This window comes from Miniopterus natalensis, chromosome 5 (assembly GCF_054644295.1).
Source record: "Miniopterus natalensis isolate mMinNat1 chromosome 5, mMinNat1.hap1, whole genome shotgun sequence".
NCBI classification, from domain to species: domain Eukaryota; kingdom Metazoa; phylum Chordata; class Mammalia; order Chiroptera; family Miniopteridae; genus Miniopterus; species Miniopterus natalensis.
The window spans coordinates 81373242-81394446 of record NC_142085.1 but is presented as its reverse complement, the minus strand read 5'-3'; the positions used below and the strand labels follow the sequence as shown (position 1 = coordinate 81394446).

Sequence of the window (21205 nt, the reverse complement as noted above, 5' to 3'; positions counted from 1 at the left end):
CGCCTCAACTTCCATCAGGCGAGGACCATACGAAGTGCAGAAGAGCAGAGCTGAGCATGCCCACGGGCGTGGGCTCGGGCAGGAGAATCAAAGCTGGGACAAGAACACATTCATCCCCCAAGGTTTCCAAAAACCTCTTTTCCATCTGGGCCATATTCATCTTCATTTGTGGACTCGTGGGTCTGAACTGCATATGAAGTTGACAAACACCTGCTGTGTGGATGCCAGCTTTGATGCTGATGGCACTAGCGAAAGCACTGGAAAGTTCTAAATGCCCTCCCAATTCTTCAGAATATCCCCATGGCACACTAGAAGGCATATAATATTATTTTGCCTGCAAGAGCATATAAAAAGGCATCAGCCACTCATCAGTTTCTTATAAAAACAACCAATGACGATTTCCTGTTCGGTGTTTATTGCTTTGGCGTAGGTAATGCAGTCCTGGGAAGCTTGCTGGGGGACAAGTACACATGGCCCATACCTTCCAGGCATTTACAATATCATTAGGTAGATTGTATCGACAAGCTGCAAGATAGGAGAATGGTTGAGCAAGTGGTTACAGCCGGAGGCAAGGCCAGCTGCCTTCCATTTTAATATCCATGCTTATCTTCTTTCTTACTAAGAACCCTGGTTCTGTTTGGGTGCCAGTGTGCCCTGTTAAAATACTCCCCTCACCTCCCCACATTCCCCTGTAGCTAGCAGAGGCCAACTGCCAATATCTGCCCAAGATGTAACTGGGACTTTACAGCTGGGTGTTTCTGGGAAAGCTAGTGTTTTCATAATGAAAAAGACTGACTCAATTTTCACATGTTTTTTGCCCTCTGGCCTTCCCCTTGGTACTGACCAAAACATGGGCACAACGCCCAAGCAGTGGTCATTTTCTCATAAGGAAGAGAGTCGCATAGTACCGATGGTGGAGGAGAGAAAGTAATTCCTTGAGCAGCTGTATCAGCCTTGGAGCACCTACCTCCAGGCTCCTTGCTAATATGAAAAAATATGCCCCCATTTGCCTCAACACTGCAGCCAGGTTTCGGTTACATATCAGTGAATATAATTATAATCCTAACTGGTTCAGGGTTTAAGGAGTAAAAAGGGCGAACTTCTATAAAGCATTGGGTCTGGGTTTACCAAGTACATTCATGTAAGTCGCATCCTATTTCAGGTTCACAGAGACCGGGAAAAAAACTAGGCCCATCATACAGATGAAGAGACTGAGGCCTGGAGTGTTCATGTGACGTCTCCCATTGTAAGTCACAGAGCTGGGGCTTAAACTCAGCTTGTCTGACACCCAGACTCATGTTCTCCCCACTAAAAGACCAGATTCATGAAGGGAAGGGCCTCTCCTGTCTTACTCCTTGCTGCACTCACAGTGCCAGGCACAGTGTGAGCCTAAAGCCAGGTCAGTGTACACTTCCTCTAACTATGGGCACTGAGAGTGCAGTGGAAGTTTGTCACTTGGCCACTGGAGTCCGCAGCTCAGGAGAAGCTCTGACATGTAAATGAAGGAGTTCAAAATAGGAAAAGGCCTTGAACTCCACCTCCTGTTTGTTCGTTCTGGGTTTGGGGTAATGAGTAAACATGAAATGCCTTCCTTTTACGGCCTGGATGTGAACTTTTGAATTTTATATAGGTCTTTATATCTTAAGAATTACTGTACTGTCAAAAGCAAAAATAAAATATAACAGGGTTTTAGCACATTGTTTTTACCACAAAAGCTAGTTTTTATAACATGAAGGGGGGGGACTATAAGCAGCTTTGTTGACATTTTTTTTTATGGCTGCTACTTTTTCTGTAAACGGAGAGAAATTATTCCTTCCCTCTATTTCCCCTTAAAAATGTACTACATATGTGTAATAAATGCATGGTCCAAGAATGGCTTTTCTGCAAGGAAACATGGCTGAGATTTGAAGCCGCTGATGGCTGGAGAGCGTCTGCCATTTCTCTGCAAGGCCATTTGGTTACTGGGATGCGTGATGCAGGGTCCAGCTCAAGACTGTGTGTGAAGGTGGACAACCACCCTGACAGGTAGAGGTAACTTATTCCATGGGGTAACTTATCCCAGTGGAGGTTGGTACAGTAGGAAAACCGGCCTTTGATCTTCTTAACAAATTTGCATGGACCTGCAGGGAGAGGCTGGCCTGTACCAGCCTCAGCCTCAGCCTCAGGGTGGGGACAGGGAGAGGGACCGTGGGAGGAAGAGAGGCTCCATTCAATTATCTCCTCGGTCTGTTTCCATGGAGACAGCACAGGAAGCTGGTCAGAACTTTCTCAGTGGAAACAGCAGCTCCCATTCACCACCGCCCGAGCCCTGCTGGCCATGCCGGCTGCTGTGCTGTCTGGATGCTGAGGAGCCCTGGGGGACATGGGGGCCAGGGCTGCCGGCCTGTCTTCTGTCAGCTGCTCTGAGGGAGCAGAGGAGTCTGTGGAGGCCAAAGTTGGAGGACCTGCGGGCCTCACTGATGACATGCTGGAGGTGCAGTGACAGGCCACTCCAGGGCCTGGCTGTGGGAGCCGCCTGCCTGCCCCAGCACTTCTGGAGGCAGCACAGAGGATTGGGTCCCTTCCACGAGACCAGTGACATAGCCAATTTAACCTTCTTTGCATTTTTTTTTCCCACTTTTTACTCCTTCAGAAACAGTGGGTGGAAATGTTCTATGTTATCAATACTATGAAAATGCGAACTCACACTAACCTGTCTCCTCAGATCTCTTTTGTTATTGAGGTATAGCTGACACATAATATTGTTAGTTCCAGGCATGCAACATAATGATTTCCTCTCCGTATACACTGGGAAATCATCACCACAATAGGTCTAGTTAACATCCGTCACCATTCCGATCTCGTTTTTAAATTCCTATATATCTCCGGTGCCACATCCCTGTGCCCTCCACCTTTGCACCCACAGAGCGGCTCCCTGGGCGTGGTAATCCCGAGCTGGTCTCACGTTGCTCTCTGATTGCTTCATGTCCTCCCCCGTCAGATCCTCTGGCTTATCTGAAGAGACACACCAGCATGTGCTGGAGGTGATCCCATACCAGGCAGTGCTACCAAGGTCACCATGATGACTGTCCCTCCTCTGGCAGTTCCTCTGCACTGAAATCACACAATGTTGTATCCTCTGGTCATGTCAAGAGGACAGCTACCTTTCCTCTCCTACCCACCTTTCCAGGGCCTACCTGACTCATCCGCACAGCAGAAACTGGGAAAGGTTTACTCAATTAAACTTCACTGGCTGCCGAGCCCATCATGGGTCCCTCCTCAGCACCTCGGTCCTTGTGTGGCCCCTGTGGCGGAGTCTACGGCAGAAGGCTTGACCCTGGCAGGTAAACAGGTCTGGATCGGGAGTAGCCCAAGGCTTCATGATCTTGGAAAGGCACAGAGTCTTTCTAACCTCTGTAAACTACCATCTACATCACAATTTTGTTAGAAGGACTGACACATGGAAATTGTAGGTATGGGTCTTGCCTTACCTGCCGGGAAAGGAATGTACTTATTTACTGACAGCCTCGCTCCCACCCACCCTCCTCCCTGGCCCCATATTCTGATGACCTCACCTGCAGAAGAGAGCATGACCAGCAGCCACCCTCCACACTGAACGCTTCCTGGCCATCACGTCTATCGCCTGCAGTTGCACAGGAGGGATGCAGCCCAGGCGTGCGGATGAGAGCCAGGGCTGGGTCAGCTGGAGGCTCATCCACCAGACAGAGTTAAAGGCAACAGAGTTCTCAGAGGCAACAGCTGAGGTGGAGAAGTCTGGCACAGCTGGCCCTGCCCCGGGCCCTGCACTCTGGAATGTTGAGACCTTCAAATATGCCGTGCGACACAGCAGCCACGTGAGCAGGCACCGATCTGCCCGCACAGGCACATACCTCAGGGTTCACCAGACCGCATGGGCTCTGGAAACAGTGGCTGTTTCCCAGCCACCCCACCCCCCTCCTTTGGGGCATGGAAAGGAAAGCTTGGGCTGGAGTGGCATATTCTAAATGGCCGTGGCCATCAACGAGCCCTGTGTATGGCTCCATGTGCTGAGACTGAGGATGGAAACCAGTCACACTGCCACTGTCCTGGGCAGCGCCCCACGTTACAGAGGAGCTGGGGACGGGACAAGGGAAACGTGAGCATCTATCATATGCCAGGCACCGTGCTAGCCTCCTGCACAATGACCCTCAGGAAGAGCTTTTATTGTGCTCGTTTCATCGGCTGGGAACCTGAGCTTAGAGGAGTTAAATCCACAATTAGCACAGCTTAAATCTGGGCTCAGGTTCCGTTCACACCACAGCCGATGCCAGCGACAGCGAGCTGCCTATATGACAGTGTACGCAGAGCTGCCGGTGCAGGGAGTGCACTGGACTCGGGCAGAATATGACAGGGCTCCGGCCAAAAGGAACCCTGGAGACCACTGACTCACACTCATCACTGGGTAACTGAGCTGAAGCGGGGGTGTGTGTGTGGGGGGTGTGTGTGTGACTCAGATGATCAATCACAGACAGGAAGCGAGCTGAAAGTACCAGCCCCCTGGACAGCGACCTTACCCTCATGCCCACCGCCTTGGCAGGTGGCTATCGATAAAGTGAGTAAAGCAAAAGAATACATAATATACATGCCAATGCCTGGTTCTTGGTGCAGCCCATTTATCTTGTGAAATCTAAGCTTGCTGTTCTGCCTGTCCTTCCCACCCTGGTGAGCTCAAAGGACCAGACAATGGAGGACAGTGGGCATGCAGCGAGGATACATCCCCCTGAACCAGGACGAACCGACACGTGAACGAATCTGAAGCACATGCCACCACTTGGCTTCCTCACGCCAGGGCCCACGTGCACGCTCCTCACGGGAAAACCTGGTGTTCCCCTCCCCACCCACAGCCCTGCCACAACAGGATGTGGAAACAGGATGCATTCGTCTCGGCTCCAGAGATGAGGCTTGACCTGGATTTCCTAGCAAACCCACAGACCTCATCAGCAGTTCTCACTGAATCTGGTCTGAGCCTGAGGACCTCTGATGACCCCATGCCTGCGGGTCTCCAGTGCACTTCTGTGAACGAGCAGGAGTGTATAGAGCCACACCCAGTTGGTCACAGGAGGAGAAGCCCACAGGACCACAGACAGAAGACCCAGCCCTCCGGGGCTTCCACCAGGAAATGAAGCCTGAGCCCCTCCCCACCCCAGCCCAGTTTCTAGGAACAAGCTCCTCAGAAAGAGTGAGGAGGACCACGTGGGAAGGAAGTCACTGAAGGATTTCTTACATATCTCAGGGATGCTGAGGTTACCGAAAACTAGATTCAAAGTTCCATTCCTAAAGGAGCTGTAACAAACAAATATTCTTCCAAAAACGCACTTAACCTTGTGTGTAAGTGTACATCATATGAAATGTACAGAATAGGTGAATCTATGTAGAGGAGAGTAGGTCAGTGGTTGCTTAGGGCTGGGGGTCATCAGGAGACAGGAGTGATTGCTAACAGGTAATGGGGATTCATTTGAAGGTGAGGAAAATGTTCCAGGTTGACTGTGGTGATGGTGACACATAGCTGTGAATGCACTAAACACCTCTGGGTTGTACACTTTAAATGGGTGACTTGTATGGTATGTGCATATAAGTTGAATTTTTTTTTAAACTAGAAAACAGATGACCACACAGAAACTTGTATTCAGATGTTCATGGCAGCATTATTCATAATAGCCCAAAAGTCAAAATAACCCTAAATCTACACCCATTAATAAACAAAATGTAGTATTTATATAATAAAAAGGAACGAACTGTGGCGAAATGAGAACACTATGCTAAATGAAATAAGCTAGTCACTTAAAACACATATGACTCCATCTCCATGAAATGTCCAGAATAGGCAAATCTATAGAGACAGAAAGTTAATTAGTGTTGTTCAGGGATGAGGAAAAGGGGGGATTTTAATGAAGGAAGGTAAAGAGGGGGTGATGAGTTCTGCTATAAAAATGCAAAGCTTGGGGTGACAGCAATAATGATGGGCAGGCATCCGGCAAGAGGCTGCAGCAGGCAGGGCACCGGACTGGGAAATGGGACACGCAGAGATGGAGATTTGGGGTGGGCGACTAGACAGCAGTTCAGAGCCGTGAGCGTGGTAAACATGTTGGGAGAGCTTGCAGGCCGGATAAAAAGCCCTGGGAGAACACCCAAGTAAAGGTGGGCAGACAAAAGGGAACTGCAAAAAGTGGGCCTAATGTAAGGGGGAAGCCACAATGTCACAGACACCAAAAGGAAAGTCACCAGCGCCAAATGCAAGAGGGTCTGCAGGAGGGGCAGGGCTCTGGGACAGTTACTGTTTCGTCACTGACCTCGGTAACTGGGGGAGGGGAGAAACAGGATTATGGTTTGTGAGCATGGAAAGATTTTCATGGGGTGAACAGAAGGAACTATGCACGTTCATGCACACCTACCCACTCACTCATCTATTCGTTATTGAAAGTCATTTACGTAAAAGATCCAGAGTTCTGAGTGGGAGGTGACTACACACATGCCTTGTTTACTGCAGTCCACTGCACAAGTGACAGGAAAGCCCAACAGCAGGACCCTTCACCTCCACTCTGCAGATTAGGGGAGGCTCCGGGAGCAGCCAAGACCAGAGCTGAATTTTAAAGGCTGAATGGAGCCTGCCAGGTAAGGTGGGAGGACAGTGACAGTGGGGGACAGACACCGCACCAGAAGGAACATTGATTCCAGAGACCCAGCATGCAGGGGGGGGGGGTACGGCCCCCTGAGAAGACGCAGCAGCTTCACCCTGCCTGGAGAGCAGGTAAGGACGAGACAGGGGCACAGGTAGGCAAAGGGCGGACTATGGGGGGAGGGGAGGGGGGAGGCAGGATCAGAGGCGCAAGCCATCCAGGGGGTCCCCGATGATTGAGAGGGGCTGGGTCACGTGAGAGGCGCAGCGGCTTCTTTCTTGAGGTCTAAAGGAAAAGAGAGGGCGAAGACGGAGGTCTTCCAGGGGAAGAAAAGGAAGCTGACACTGTCAGAAGACGAATCAGCTGCCAGAGGAGACAAATCCGAGCGCGCAACCATGTCCACCTGGAGCGCGCCTGCACGGAGCCCTCCCGCTGCGGCCCATCCCTTTTATTTCTCTCCAGAGCCCGCTCTCCTGGCTTTCCCTCCTTGTATTTATCTCCCGCTTCCATCATGCTACATATAGTTTTGGACTTTTTCACCATAAAATAGTTCAAGTGTAGTCACAGGTAATGAAAAAAAGTGAAACTTTAAATCAGTGAATGTTCAACTCTGGTGAAAGACTGAGTAGAAAGGGGCCTATAAATACTGGCGAAGGCGAAGCCTGGAGATTTACTTTGGACCTTCCTGTCTCTGTAAATAAATAACTGAGACCCAGCTTATATCTGAATGAGGGTAAAACTTGCTCCTACTACCCAGAGAACCACTGGAGTGTAGGTTTTAACTGCTGTTCTTTATATAATGCTAACAAACTCAATTTGCCTCTAACCTCCCATTTGCACAAGCAATACAATGGTAAGTACTTTGAACTGTACTGGAGAGGTTAGGAGCCTGGGTTCCCAACAGGGATCAAATCTGGGCTCTGCCGCTTACTAGCTGTGTAGCGTTGGGCAACTTACTGACCTCTCTGGGCCTCAGTTTCTGCATTTGTAAATGGGAATGATATAAAACCGAACCTCATAGGGTTGTTGTATTAAATGAGTCAACGTTAAGTGCTTAGACCAGTTCCTGGCCCATAATGAACACTCAATAAACATTATCCACTATTTCCTGCTTTTTCTTATCCAATTTTCCATCTGTAAGAACCAAGCCACTAAGACTACTTGCACGTAGGTACACAGCTAGAAAAAGCCATGGGCTCCCCCACAGTGGCTTCCTCAAAAGTAACGAATCAAAATAATCCTGACGCAGGGTTTATGTGTCAGACACCGAGCTTATTTTCAGACTACCTTGGTTTGATATGTATACACACACAAACAAAAGATGAAATCACTGTGGAAAATACTGCTAGTTTCCCACACACTGTCTCCTCTCCCTCCTTCCTTAAGCAGCCCACTTTGTCCTGGGCAGCAATGTGTTCAGCTAAATACTCCCTTCTCCAAACTCCCCGATGGCTAAGATGGCCAAGTACCCAGATTCTGGGTCCCCTTTCTTGGCTTTACTTTTCTCCACAGCACGATTTTAAATATGTAATTTTCCCCAGTCTATCTCCCCACATGTAGGCCATGTCTGTGCTTCATCACAGTATCCTGGACCCCAGCAGTGTCCCGTGCACAGAGCCGGTGCTCGCTGAACAGGGGCTGCAGGGAGAAGCGAGTGGGATACAGCAGGTGCGCTGCACAGGGTTTCTAGGGAAGCTTTCTCGAAGAGTACCTGTCGCCTTTTACCCTCTTATCTATTTCCCTTCACCCTGTTTCTCTCCTTTCTCCTTCCCACAAAGATGCAGCAGATGCTTTAAAACAGGAGGACACACACACACACACACACACACACACACAGAGAGTCTGGTTCCTGAAGGCTTACCTGAGCCTCAGTGCCAACCACGGGATGCAGATTACCTAAGGAATCTTGGATTTGTTTATGTCACTACTTGTCACGTTTTCTGTTATTCGTAGCTAACCTCGTTCCTAACAGACACAGTTATAAAGATATTTCCAAATAAGGAAAAACAAGCCTTGTTTTCTAGATATTCTTGAGATTTACTGGTAACAAGAAATCTGACCAACGTTCACCTTTCAGCCGGTTGACATGAACCCCAGGTTGGCGTGATGAAGTAGGCAGCCTCATCAGCAGCCGACAGAAACAGGTATCAATAGAAGAGGTTCGAATGAGAGCTCCCTTGGTCTTCTTTATATATTTCAGTGAAAGCATATGGAGGGACCAGACAGACTGGAAGACAATAAGGATGAATGGGCCCTTTGTCGAGCCAGCGGGGGTGGGGGTGGGAGGTGTCTGTTCTCTGTCTCTCTTCTTTCTATCTCTCATCCATCTAGCTATCATATATTGTGCAGGTCCACCCACATCTCCAGGCCCACCTGGCAGGGGATCAGGCGCAGTGACATTGGGTACGTGATTGTCACTGCCTGTCTCCCTTACAAAAGACCCACCTCTTTTCGTCAGACCTATATTACTATAATTTAGAGAGTTTAAATCTGTTAAATGCTAAATACCCATGGAAGAGATGTCGTATTTTTTTAGAAACCAGACATTTGCATTGTAATTAATGCCTGATACCTTCCTGAGGTAGGTTTTAACTCAGGAGAAGGGAAGAAACAAGATATGTCCAGACCCCTGAGACAACTGGGGTGGGGAGGGGTGGGGTGGGGGACTGTGGGTCTGGAAGGCAGGAGCCACAAGGCCAATGGCTCGACTCCCATGTTGTCTAATGCAATCTACTCCTCTGCTTCCAAGGGCTGACTGCTGGAGGACTCGTCCACTTTTGTTTACTGAGTTCTCTTGCCTTTCAAATAAAAAGCAGAAAAAAACTGCTGCCCATCAAACAAAACTGCTCACTCAGGAGCATATTTTGGACGGCAGGCTCTAACCAGACACAACCATCTGGCTGGCCAGGTCACCCTCTGGGGCTGGCAAAGCTACCAGCAAGCACTTTGATCTGAAGAAGGGCAGGCCTTGCATTTCAAAGTATTTGCTTTTTCAAGTACACAAATACAAATAATGCAACATAAACGCTGTACTAAACCTACTCTGATGATAATCTGACCTTGAGTGTCCAAAGTGATGCTTCGATCTTTCTAGAAAAACCTTTTTGGGAGATTTAATCCAAAATAATTATTAATTTAAGAGTAAGTATCACCATTCTGCAAGTCACAGTAAAAATTGATTCAGGCAAGAATCATTAAAGGAATCTAAAACCAGCCCTTGTCCCTATAGCTCAGCTTGGAATGTCGTCCTGTGCACCCAAGGGTCACAGTTTCGATACCAGGTCAGGGCACATACCCAGGTTTCAGGTTTGATCCCTCATCAAGGGCGTGTATGGAAGGAACTGGTCTCTCTCTCTCTCTCTCTCTCTCTCTCCTTCTTTTTAGTATCAATAAAAAAGAAAAAATAAGGAACCTAAAGCCGCTAGGTAAAAGTTTGGTGAGAAACACGATGTACAGATAGTCTCAGATGATCTCCCACAGAGTATTTTTTAATGCAAACGGAAAACTGTAACTTCTCAGAAGAAACTCAGGAGATGCCACCTTAATCAAATGATGGAAATTAGTATCACCACTAATGAGACAAACTGATAGGATGCACTGAGGGGACAACAACATCAAAACTGCATTCCCTGAACCTTAAAGAGAAACCCAGACTGAGGAGTATTTCACAAAACCATCAGTCTGCGCTCTTTAAAAATATCAGTACCATAAAGAACAAAGAAAAGCCAAGAAATCCTTTCAGATTAAATGTGACAAAAGATAGGACATGTAAATGCAATGAGTTATTTTTTTAAAAGTGCTGGATTATTGTTGTTTCCCCCCCTTTGACCCCCTCCACCCCACTATAAGAAACATTGCTGGGACAATGAAAGGAACGTGAATATAAACTGTACATTAGCAAAGTCAGTATTAAAATTCCTCTACTTGATACTTCTATTGTGGTTTGGTAAGAGAATGTCCTTGTCCTTAGGAGACAGAAGTGAAGTGTTTCGGGGTGCACGCCATGACCTCTGCAATTCACTCTCAGATAGCTCAGCAATAACAATGATTAGCGAGATTACGTGAGCGAGAGCAAGAATACGAAAACTGGTGCGTCTAAGTAAAAGTTACATGGACGTTCATCGCACAATTGCAAATTTTCTGTTAAGGTAAACAGTTTTTCGAAAGTTCTTTAATGTAAAAAAAAAAGAGAATTTCACAATTTTTAAAAACTATTAAGAAAATGAAGAACAAAATGTACTGAACTTTCCATTTATTTAGAAACACCGAAGTTGAAGGAAACCATTTAAAAGAACAGAAACAAAGTGGCGGCATTACAGAGCAAGAGGCTGGGGCTGTCAACAGCTTTTCTGAGCGTATGCTTTCCATTTTTGTTGTTAACCTCAGAGGAGGCCATCAGTCTCGCTCTCGGCCACAGAGCCCTGCCACATCTCACTAAGTGAGGGGTGCAAACGCGGAAAGAATGACTACCCACAGGCGAGGGGAAGGAGAGATGCCCGGCCTAACATTAGGACAAATACGGTGAGTCACTTCCCCTCAGGAGGAAAGACAGACATCCCTGGTTTCCTGAAGGATCCAGAGGCTCGGAGGGGACACCTGAGTGCTCAGCTTGAATCATGCCCTACAGGTGGCAGAGCAGGGCGGGTGAGCCGCCAGCCCCTCGCTCAGCGCTGTGCCCACGCTCAGCCCGACAGCACCATCGTGCCCGTTTCAAAACCAGTGTCAAGTCAGATCTCTTGGCTATTTCAGCCTCCACATGACTAAGTTGCTGGGAGAATATATATATGCAACGAAAACAAAGGAGATTCATGTTCACTGTACATCCACCCATCCTCTGACCTTGAGAGGGCAACAGCCTTGGTTTTCTTTTGCTCGTGACCCCCAACGTTCCTCAGTCCTGAACCGAATCTGCTTGGGCCTCTTCAACCGAGAACAGAAGCTTTGGCAAAGCAGTACCTCCCCCCCCCCAACGCCACCGCCACCCCCAAAGCTGCTCGGGCCAGCAGCACACACACGTGGACGGATTAGGCAGAGCTGGGCTGTAAAGCGCACACACGCTCTCCCAACGTGTGCTTCTCATTCCAGAAATACTTGATTCCTAAGCCACTTCTATGTCTCTGTTGGCATGAAATGGTACAAGTGGCCCTGTGCCAAAGGAAGTGTCTGTTTAAATATGTGGGCTTTCTTAAAATTTCTTTACCTCGGAAGATCATAAATAGAACATTCTAGCATAATTAGAATGGAATAAGGTAGGAAAGGGAAAGGTCATGGAAAAAAAGGCATTTGTTTTGTTTTATACAGTTGCCTGAAAGAAATACTGGAAACACGAGATGTAACATAGAATTATCTTCCCAGAGAGTAAAAATTACAGGGTCCAAGTTAGGACAAGTAAGCAAAAATATTACCTTTTAGGTCAGTGAGCATTTGCCACCTTCTGTCACAAGCATTTATTTTAAGGTCACCCCTACCCCCATCAAAATGCAGAGGGCGTTTCAATCGTTGCTTTATTCTGGCATGTATTTTAATTTTGTACCTTGCTCCTTTATAACTTTCACTGTATATCCGAAACAAAGGTAAAAGAAGAAAACCCATTTTGGTTGACTTAACTGGCCTTGCCCTTTCTGCACGCTCACTTCCAGGTGTTTATTTAGGGTTGACTCCCAGTGAGCTGTGTGAAATCAGTAACTCTTCACAGAGTCGATAGACATCGCCAGTTAAATTACAATTGAAAACACAGTCTTACTACCTATCTAGACGGGAGGGCAAATGTACGTTTACAGCTGTGAGTATACAAATGTTTATTCTTATGGTATTTTATTATATTATTATATCATTTACTTGTATTATTTGTCTTATTGTTATTGTTGTTATTTCATATCCTTACTTATGACTTTTTTTTTAGGTAATGATGGCTGGTAATTTAACTACCGACCAACGAAAGTAGATACTTAAACAAAAACCTCCTTTTGCCATCCTCCCCCCATATATGTACTCAGACACACAACATATAAGGAAACTGACATCAATCTCCATAGAACATACACAAGAAGATCACCCATCAACACGGACCTAAAAGACACCTTAGAATTTCTGATCCTGGGCAGGGAAACTTACTTTCTTTCCACTTCTGGTGTTGACACGGCGCTACAGAAACCAAGTGACTCCTAGGAGAGAGAATTCACAGCATCAGTACAGGCTGAGCAGCAGGCTTCGTCAGATTCGTACAGAATATCACTTAAAAAATAAAAAGCAGAAGCAAAAACAGATGATTAAAGCCACTGTACTTACTTCGATCTGGGACCGCAGCTGAAGTGACGTGGGGCTGGCATCGGCTTTCTCCTAAAACAGAACAGATGCTGGTTTAATGAGACTTCCAAACGTGGCACACACCAGAAAGACAAGTACATGTGTAACAGGAGATGGGGGAATTTGGGAAACGCTCGGGTACAGTGGGAGGAGACGGCGGAGATAAACAGATTTTCTGGGAAAACTAAAGTGTTCTTAAAATGAGAGCTCTAGCCTCTTAAAACTGAACTGTTTTCCAAATGTTACCGCCTGACACTACTGACAATTTTATAAGCAGAGAAAAAGGCACAATCTAACTGAAGAATACTGACAGTTAATAGCGACATAATTCTCGAGGTGTGACCAGACCCTCTCTTGGACACAGAGTTTACAGCCACTCATTTGTGTTCAGTTTCTTTTTCAACAACAGGGTTCCGATCTGATTTTAAAGTTCTGAATGGATTCGGGGCATTCAGCGCTGCAGGGCTAGTTGTGTCTTTAGGAAAGTTGGAAGTTAACGTGGTATTACCTCGCAGCCCGAAAAATCACCAGGCTCTTCTAGTACAAATGAGTTGGCCTAGATGAAAATTTAAAAACAAAAAACTCTCAGCATCCAGTTATTAGAGGAAATAAATGCAAGGTGTTACAAGTACACTGAAAAACTGTTATGTCATAAAGCAGCAGCAGAGGAAGCAAAGAATTACAGAGAGTACAACACTCTCAGTTTACAGGTGAAAAAAACGGTATCCCCTTTGAAAGAAAAAGAAATAAGCCAGTTACCTGCGATGAAACTATTCAGTGACATCAGCTTTGGCAGCAGCAGGGAAATGCAGTTACAGGCGTCAGACTGAGCCCTGGGAAAGTGAGTGATACCGGGGCACAGGGCGCCGGGCACCACACCCATCTTCCCCAAGGAGACAAGCTAACGGTAAGTGGGTGCTGACGCGGGGTCCTCGCCACCCAGGCAGCCCCCGCCTGACTGACAAGGCGTAACAGCAGGACAGTGGGCAGGTTTAGACGGTTAAGTGCTATCACGAACAGTACACAAGTCTGAAACACCACATTACTGTGAGTTCTCCTGTAACCCCACCGTGCCATAGCTGCTCCGCTCCGCAGGACTGCACGCGCCCCCCTGCGGACTGTTCTGCGAGTCGCGGCCGACAGGGGACAGGAGCAGGTCATCTCAAATACGAATTCTCACTTGCCATCGAATTGCTCACTTTTCCCGAGTTGCCTATTTCGTCATTAGTATCATTATAAAACTAGATCGGTATGTTTATTTGTATTTATTTATTCTTGTTAATCCTCACTGGAAGGTATTTTTTCCATTGATTTTTAGAGAGAGTGGAAGGGGGGGAGGGAGGGACACACACACACACACTCGGCTGGTTGCCTCCTGCACGAACCTGAATGGGATTGGGAATCAAACCTGTGACCCTTCTATGCTTGGGCTGATGCTTCAACCATGGAGCCACACCAGCAGGGCTAGACAGATATTTTTAAAACTTAGCAATAAAATATTATAACTTGGAGTAAAATCATAAATGTAAATAGGTAACAGGAATCCAGTACAAACACAGACTACAAAGTGAATGTGCTGGAGTGAGTCAATCTGAGAACAGGATGATATTGGACAAGACGAATGAAAGAGAAAAGTGTTTTAATGGGCTGGCAACCCACTCACCCCTAGTCCCGGGGCCTTATTTATTATGAAAACAGGGAGTGGCGTGAAGCTCCACAGAACTTCTCTGGTGAACATCCTGGTTTTTATTGCCATCCGTTGCTCATTAGGGACAAATTTATATTTCTGTCCCAAACTTGATACACCATTTTTACAAAACAACGCCTGGAAACGTTTGACTTACATTCAAGTCCAATTGGCATGATATCAGACTCGGCTGTAATCAACAAAAGGGATACAAATTTCTGAGGTTCCTGGAGTTCAGTGCAATCGTGATTCCTTGACAGCTAACCATGTAGCATAGTGTAAGATATTTACGAACTTAAACAGCAGGAGGTAAGCAAAGGTATATTTTTGCTTTTTTTTTCATTCTAAGTTGTCCTCTTCAGGAGTCAGTATGGAAACCTCAGAGTGATGATAAAACTCTATTAGTTCCTCTGAAATTGCCCCTTTAATACCCAACTCTAGTAGACATCCTTCCAAAACCATAAAATATATATATATATATATATATATATATATATAAAGCCCGATTCAACTCTTGCCTCAGTTCTTAACTTTTCTTCAAACTCTAAGTCTCTACCTCACTAGGTAACAGTCCATGATAGGACATTTTCTGCTAGCATTATATACTTTTACCTGTGTTTTTCTAATACATTTTATTTACTGAGTGCCTCTTTGACACTCAATATCGTAAACATAACATTTTTGGAATGTTGTGAAAAATGTACCTGAAAATGTACCTGTTTCTGCATCAGAAGCAGGTGCTAGTTCACAACCACACTAAATGTTTGATGATCAGGAGCTAACACTCTAAACAATTCATCTTCATGTGTCAGTTTGTTACTTATAATAGGCATTTGAGTGTGTTTTAGCTGCTTTTTAGAAAATTGGTGGTAGGGGACATAGTTTGACATATAATGTATTAAAACTCATCCCTTTAAAATAGTAGACCCAGTGAATGTTTCCAAGCAGAACATCTGTTTTATCAGGAACAGGGGAGGTTAAACAGGAGCGTTTATACAGTGATGTTTCCAGTGGTGTGTTTTTTCCCCAGAACATCCTACAAAATAATGTTTTTCAGAGCAAATATTAATTTCAGCTCTTAAGGAAAGACTACCATCATTGTTAAGAAGCATTTCTTAGAGTAAACACATCCTACAGTAAAAAATACTACACAAATAAGAAGAAGCTTGGAAACCTGTCCACTAAGTAAGGACCTATATGCTGTTTGGAGAGAAAACATAATGGACTACGGGAAAATTCCATTACTATGACACTGATGGATGTCACATGATATTAATGACCAATGTGCAGAGCAATTAATAATTGCGATCATGCATATGTGAATAGTATGGAATATTTAAGACATAAAAATACATAATAAAAAATACAGCAAACCCTTGTGGACCCACCATTGAGCCTAAGAAATGGACCACCACGGAGTTAAGGGTAGCAGGTGTTCTGATATACGCTGCGACAGACCACCTGTGCGCAGAGTATGAAACACATCTTAACAGAACTGTCATACATATATACGATGGAAGTGCTGGGCAACTTTTTATTCTGTTTATCACAAGAGAAAAATAGATTTGTTTTTCATGGTGCAATGTAGAGTGGAAAGCCATGATGGAATCAGAGGGAGCACCAGCTATGTGAAGAGCAATAAAGGATGGTGCCTACATCATAAAGAAGCAGGAATTCAGGTCAGATGGACAGAGGAGGGCTCCTTGACACCCCCCTTCCACGTCCAGTCTATAGATGAGGCTGCCCCCTTCTGAGCTTCCAATTCAACTGCTTCTAGTTTAAGGGGAGGGGACATGAAGCCATGGTTCTTGAGTTCCAGCAGCAGAAGAAAGTCCTGATGAAGGGGAAAGGTGGAGCAAGAAGAATTATAAAGAAGCACCTGATAGCCTAGCCCCAAACTACTTTACATGGGGAAATAGTGATGGTTCATAATACAGCTTCTGATCTGAAGTCATGTTGATGGAAATAGTAAAAACTGTGAATAGCACATCACTGAATTATATGTATCTTCGGGGCAAGTTATGAAAAGAGATGATCATTGAGAAACGAGATTCTTCTCTCCCCTCTCAACAAATTCTGACTGTTCTCTCCCTCAATAGCATATGCGGCAGTTACTACCACTGTATAACAAATCACCCCAAACTTAGCTGCAAAAATAACAAGCATTTTATTACGCTCACATATTCTGTGGGTGAGAATTCAGAAAGAAGATGCCGGGAAAGGCTTGTGTGTACTCCAAGGTGCCTGGGGCCTCAGCTGGGTGGGAGTGGCTTGATGACTGGGGTCATGACCACCAGAAAGCTTGCTAGCTTACACATCTGGAGGCCGATGCTGGCTGACAGCTGGGGCCTCAGCAGGGGCCATCAGCTAGACCACCATACAGGGGTGCTCCATGTAGCTGCTTGGACTTTCCTCCCAGCAGGATGTTGGGTTTCAAGAGCAAACATACCCAGAGGGCCAGGCAGAAGCTGTATTACCTTTTCTAACAGAGCCTCAGATGGTGTCCCTTCTGCTGGAGTTGAAAACTCTCCTAGAGGCAAGAGGGTGCACGGCCCCCATCTCTCAGTGGGAGGAGAGTCAAAGTCCCTTGGTAGGAAGAGCACTGGGGTGGGAAATATCCTTATGACCTGCTTTAGAAATTAGTCTGCCATCCTGAATGCCAAGGGTATGGGGCCTTACTAAGTTCTCGAGATGAAGAATGAGATGAGACCATGTACTCACGGACAATGTCCATAAGGAGTCTTCTATGTTTTCTGTAGTTTACTCAGGTATCATATCTTGGCAATATATTTCAACCTTAACCTATCACTTAAAGGTTGAAATATCATAATGTTTTAGGTTAAAATTCCTCTCTCATTTCAAACTTATTATTATAAAAAGACTCAAACATACCAAAGCAAAGAAAACTGTATAATGAACTTTCAAATTCCTGTTACCCAGCTCTTGCTTGACTCTGTTTTATCTATGCCTTCACCCATGCTCAGTCCCACCGCACTGTACTTGGAAGAAAATCCCAGACACCATATCATGAAATATCACAATTTTTTAGGTTAATAAGGTTTAGCTATCAGTTTCTTAAATCCTAACTGTGGCTCAATCTTGAGCAAATGTCTCAATTGTCAAGAATTTGACTCTTTCCTAGCACTGGAGGACTTTCTTTGGTTGTTTCAAGGGAAAAAAAACCATATTTAACAAATTTAGATACATCATCTAAATGTCGTAAAAGACCAAGAAATGCAAAATTGAACACAGCCAAAGAGTTCTATAGAAAAGTATTCATTAGTTCCCAAAGTACAAATACTTTTTTAGTGTGATATGCTCATTGACTTTGCAGAGTACGCATAGCAATATGTAGTGAGAAATAACTCTAAATCTGGTATATGTTCAATACCCAGAGAGCCACACAACACTAGTGGCTGAACCTGAACCTATAATTTTAAGTAAGGATATTATGGCTTAGTTTAAATTTTTTAAGTAAACTTAAAATGAAAGTGGATGCCTAAAATTTGAACTATGGATTTAACGATTCATCATTAAGCCACATCTGGACACCTTAGTTAAGAATGACAAATATCATTAACATTACAAATTCTTGGTGAGTTTGTAGATTATAAATGCTAAATGAACATCCCTACCTTAATGAAGTTTAATGGTGGAAACCAACCCAAATATAAATATGGGCCGTGTGAGTGTATGTATGTGCGCATACCTAGGAAAAGGCTGGAGAACACGTGCCAAATGTTAACAACAGCTACTTATGCTACTAATCTCTTTGTACTTTTAAACAAGCATAAAGTCTTGCATTACCTTCATTATTTTTTTTCTGACAATGAAAGACCACCTTAAAAATACAATCTCCAAATCCTATATATGGTTTTCAGTTATCTACATGTATATGCTTACAAATGAATGAGAAAATATCTGAAAGAACTCTTACACACCCATGCTTACTCCTGCAAAGGTCAATGTATTTCTCCATTGTTAACATATTTTTCACGTATTACTTTCATATTTTTTTAAAGATTTTTTAACTGATTTTTTTTTTTTTTTTTTCAGAGAGAGAGAGAGGAAGGGAAAGGGAGACAGACCCCCTACCGAGGATCCAGCCCTCATCCCAGGCATGAGCCCTACTGGAAATCAAACCAGTGCACAGGACAACACCCAACTAACTGGGCAACACATTAACCAGGGTTAATTTTGTATTTTCTAAAAACATAACAAAAATCCCCAAAATTAAATTTAATAAGGTTAGTTGTACCCAACAGTTAAACTAAAACGTTAATAAATATTAAAAACAATTTCCCAAATTAGGTCATGCCCTGTATTAAAATACTTTGAGGTATTAGAATTTTAATAACTATTATCAGAAAAAAAAAACTATGAGTGAATTTTATGATTAATAGTGAAGGTCCGTAATGATTTTAGAAATCACCTCTTATTTCTATCCTGACTGGAGTCTAAACCATAGTACTGCGTGGTTTTTTGGTTTTTTTAAGGAATCAGGTGACAAAAAAATTACTGGGGGGGGGGGCTCAAATCCATCTCCTGTCACCTTGGACAACCTCTGGAAACAGTAATTCCCTAAATGTTTATTATGTCTAACATAGAAGCAAAAAAAAAGAACAAATGTTTCTAGATGAAATCAGTGGTTTGCCCAAACCCGAACCAAAGCACATGAGCACGTGTCCTTGCCCACCTGCCAGTGCACGTGCGCGCACATCTACCGTCACACCAACAGGACGCGGTCAGGCACAAAACGGAGGCTCTGGCCCTAAATGACCACATTTTCACTCTAGGGTGATACAACCCACTGCGCATACACCTGAGTCAAACCCCCCGGGGCCCCACAAGGTGCTGGAAACCCAGTGTCATGCCCTCCTCCCCGCTCCAGCTTGGCTTCCGCCCTCTCGTGGGAATCCGCACCTCTCCCTCCTTGAATGCTGCCAGCGCTCGAAGCCAAATGAGCTTCACAGCTGGAAGAGCAGGAGGGAGAACCCCCATCCGGTCCAAAAGCAGGGAGGAAGAGGGGGCGCCCACGGCGCAGCTCCAGGCCAAGCGCTCCCCCACGGGCGCAGGAAGCGGCGGGAACTCTGCAGCTCAGTAGGTCGGCCCGTGCACAAAGCACCGCAAAGCACAGTGACTGCTGACTCCGTGCACGGAGGGAGCCAAGCTGGAAGTGGCTGGGAAACTGCTGCTGCTGCTGGTGGATTAAAAAACTCATGTGGGCCCCGGCCGGTGTGGTTCAGTGGTTAGATCATCAGCCCAGACCAAAGGGTCCCGGGCTCGATTCCGGCCAAGGGCGCGGACCTTGGTTTCAGGCTCGCTCCCCAGCCCAGGTCGGGGTGCATGTGGGAGGCAACCAACCGAGGTGTCTCTCTCACATCGATGTCTCTCTTTCTCTCTCCCTCTCTCTTCCCTTCCACTCTCTGAAAAGCAATGGAAAAAATATCCTCGGGTGAGGATTACAAAACCAACCAACCAAAAACCTTATGCGGCACCCACCACTTCACAAGAAGACTCTACCGTTGCGCGCGGTTCCCCCCAGTGGGCCAAGTGTGCTCCCCTTGTGTCTGAGCCTCCATTCCTGCCAGTCAACGGGCATGGGCTCATTGTACCAGGGTCTACACCTCACCGTCTTCTTGGAAGTTCTCTCACTCCCCCCATTGAATCAGCTCCCAGGAGCTACTGCTTCTCCCTTCACAAGGTTTCCTGCATCCAGCCAACCCATTCCATTCCCAGCACCAGCTTCCTTGGGGTCCTTCACCTCGCAGGTACCTGGCACACCACTGGGGGGAAGGGAGGCGCTGGCTGCCAGCTAGGAGCACAGAGTTCCAGTCCTGCCCTACAGTGAGATGCAGACCTCAGTTTTGTTTTGTTTGGTGTTTTCAATGGCAATGAAAGAAAAATGGGTCACTTGATTGTCTTTAGGTTCCTTGACTCTCAAGCCCTATGACGAAGCAGTTGTCGTGCCCATCCAATCACTACTGTCAAAGAAATCTTGAAATGGTACTCTGTGTCCACTCTTTAAAGTGTGGGTCCTGCACCGTGAGCACTGGAATCCCCTGAAGGCTAGTTATAAAGACAGCCTTGGGCCCCACCCCGGACCTAAATTAAAATCTGCATTTTACCAAGACCCCCAGGTGATCTGTATGCTCATTTCGGTTTGAGAAGCACACTGCTCTGTGCTCGAAGCATTTCTCTGTTCCAGAGTCTTCCCAAAACTGTGGAAACACAACACTGACATTTCTGAAGGGGAAGCCTTCAGAAATGTCAGTATTGTGGGCTGGTCATACTTGGTCTTCTTAGAAAATGGGTCCTGGGTCCACTGTCCCCTGGGTGCACGCTGTCCTGCTGTTTCACTTCCACTCGCGCTACCTGAAATGTCTTCTTTTTCTGCCCATCCAAACCCTACTCATCCTTCAGATCCAACTCCACACCACCTCCTGTTCAATCTTCCCTGCCCACTTGTGCCTTAAATGACATACCTGAGTTTGGGCACAACAGTAACTCGCTACACTGTTTGTTAACTGCACCTGTGAACAGCAACTCTTCTACTCTCGTATTTGTTGATACCCTC

General features: G+C 45.7%; 1 protein-coding gene across 2 annotated transcripts in view; it reads right to left on the bottom strand.

Moving 5' to 3' along the window:
* The window catches only part of SASH1 (SAM and SH3 domain containing 1), a 155813-nt gene that overhangs the window by 70709 nt on the left and 63899 nt on the right, over nt 1-21205 (bottom strand). Inside the window, exons 3-4 of one of the 2 annotated variants that reach the window (XM_087817676.1) lie at nt 12924-12974; nt 12750-12799 (exon numbers count right to left, since the gene is read on the bottom strand). The exons of the other annotated variant lie outside the window; for it this stretch is intronic. Coding sequence (XP_087673802.1) covers nt 12750-12799; nt 12924-12974 — 101 coding nt within the window. The remainder of the gene's footprint in view (nt 1-12749; nt 12800-12923; nt 12975-21205) is intronic. 2 annotated transcript variants of the gene reach the window in all.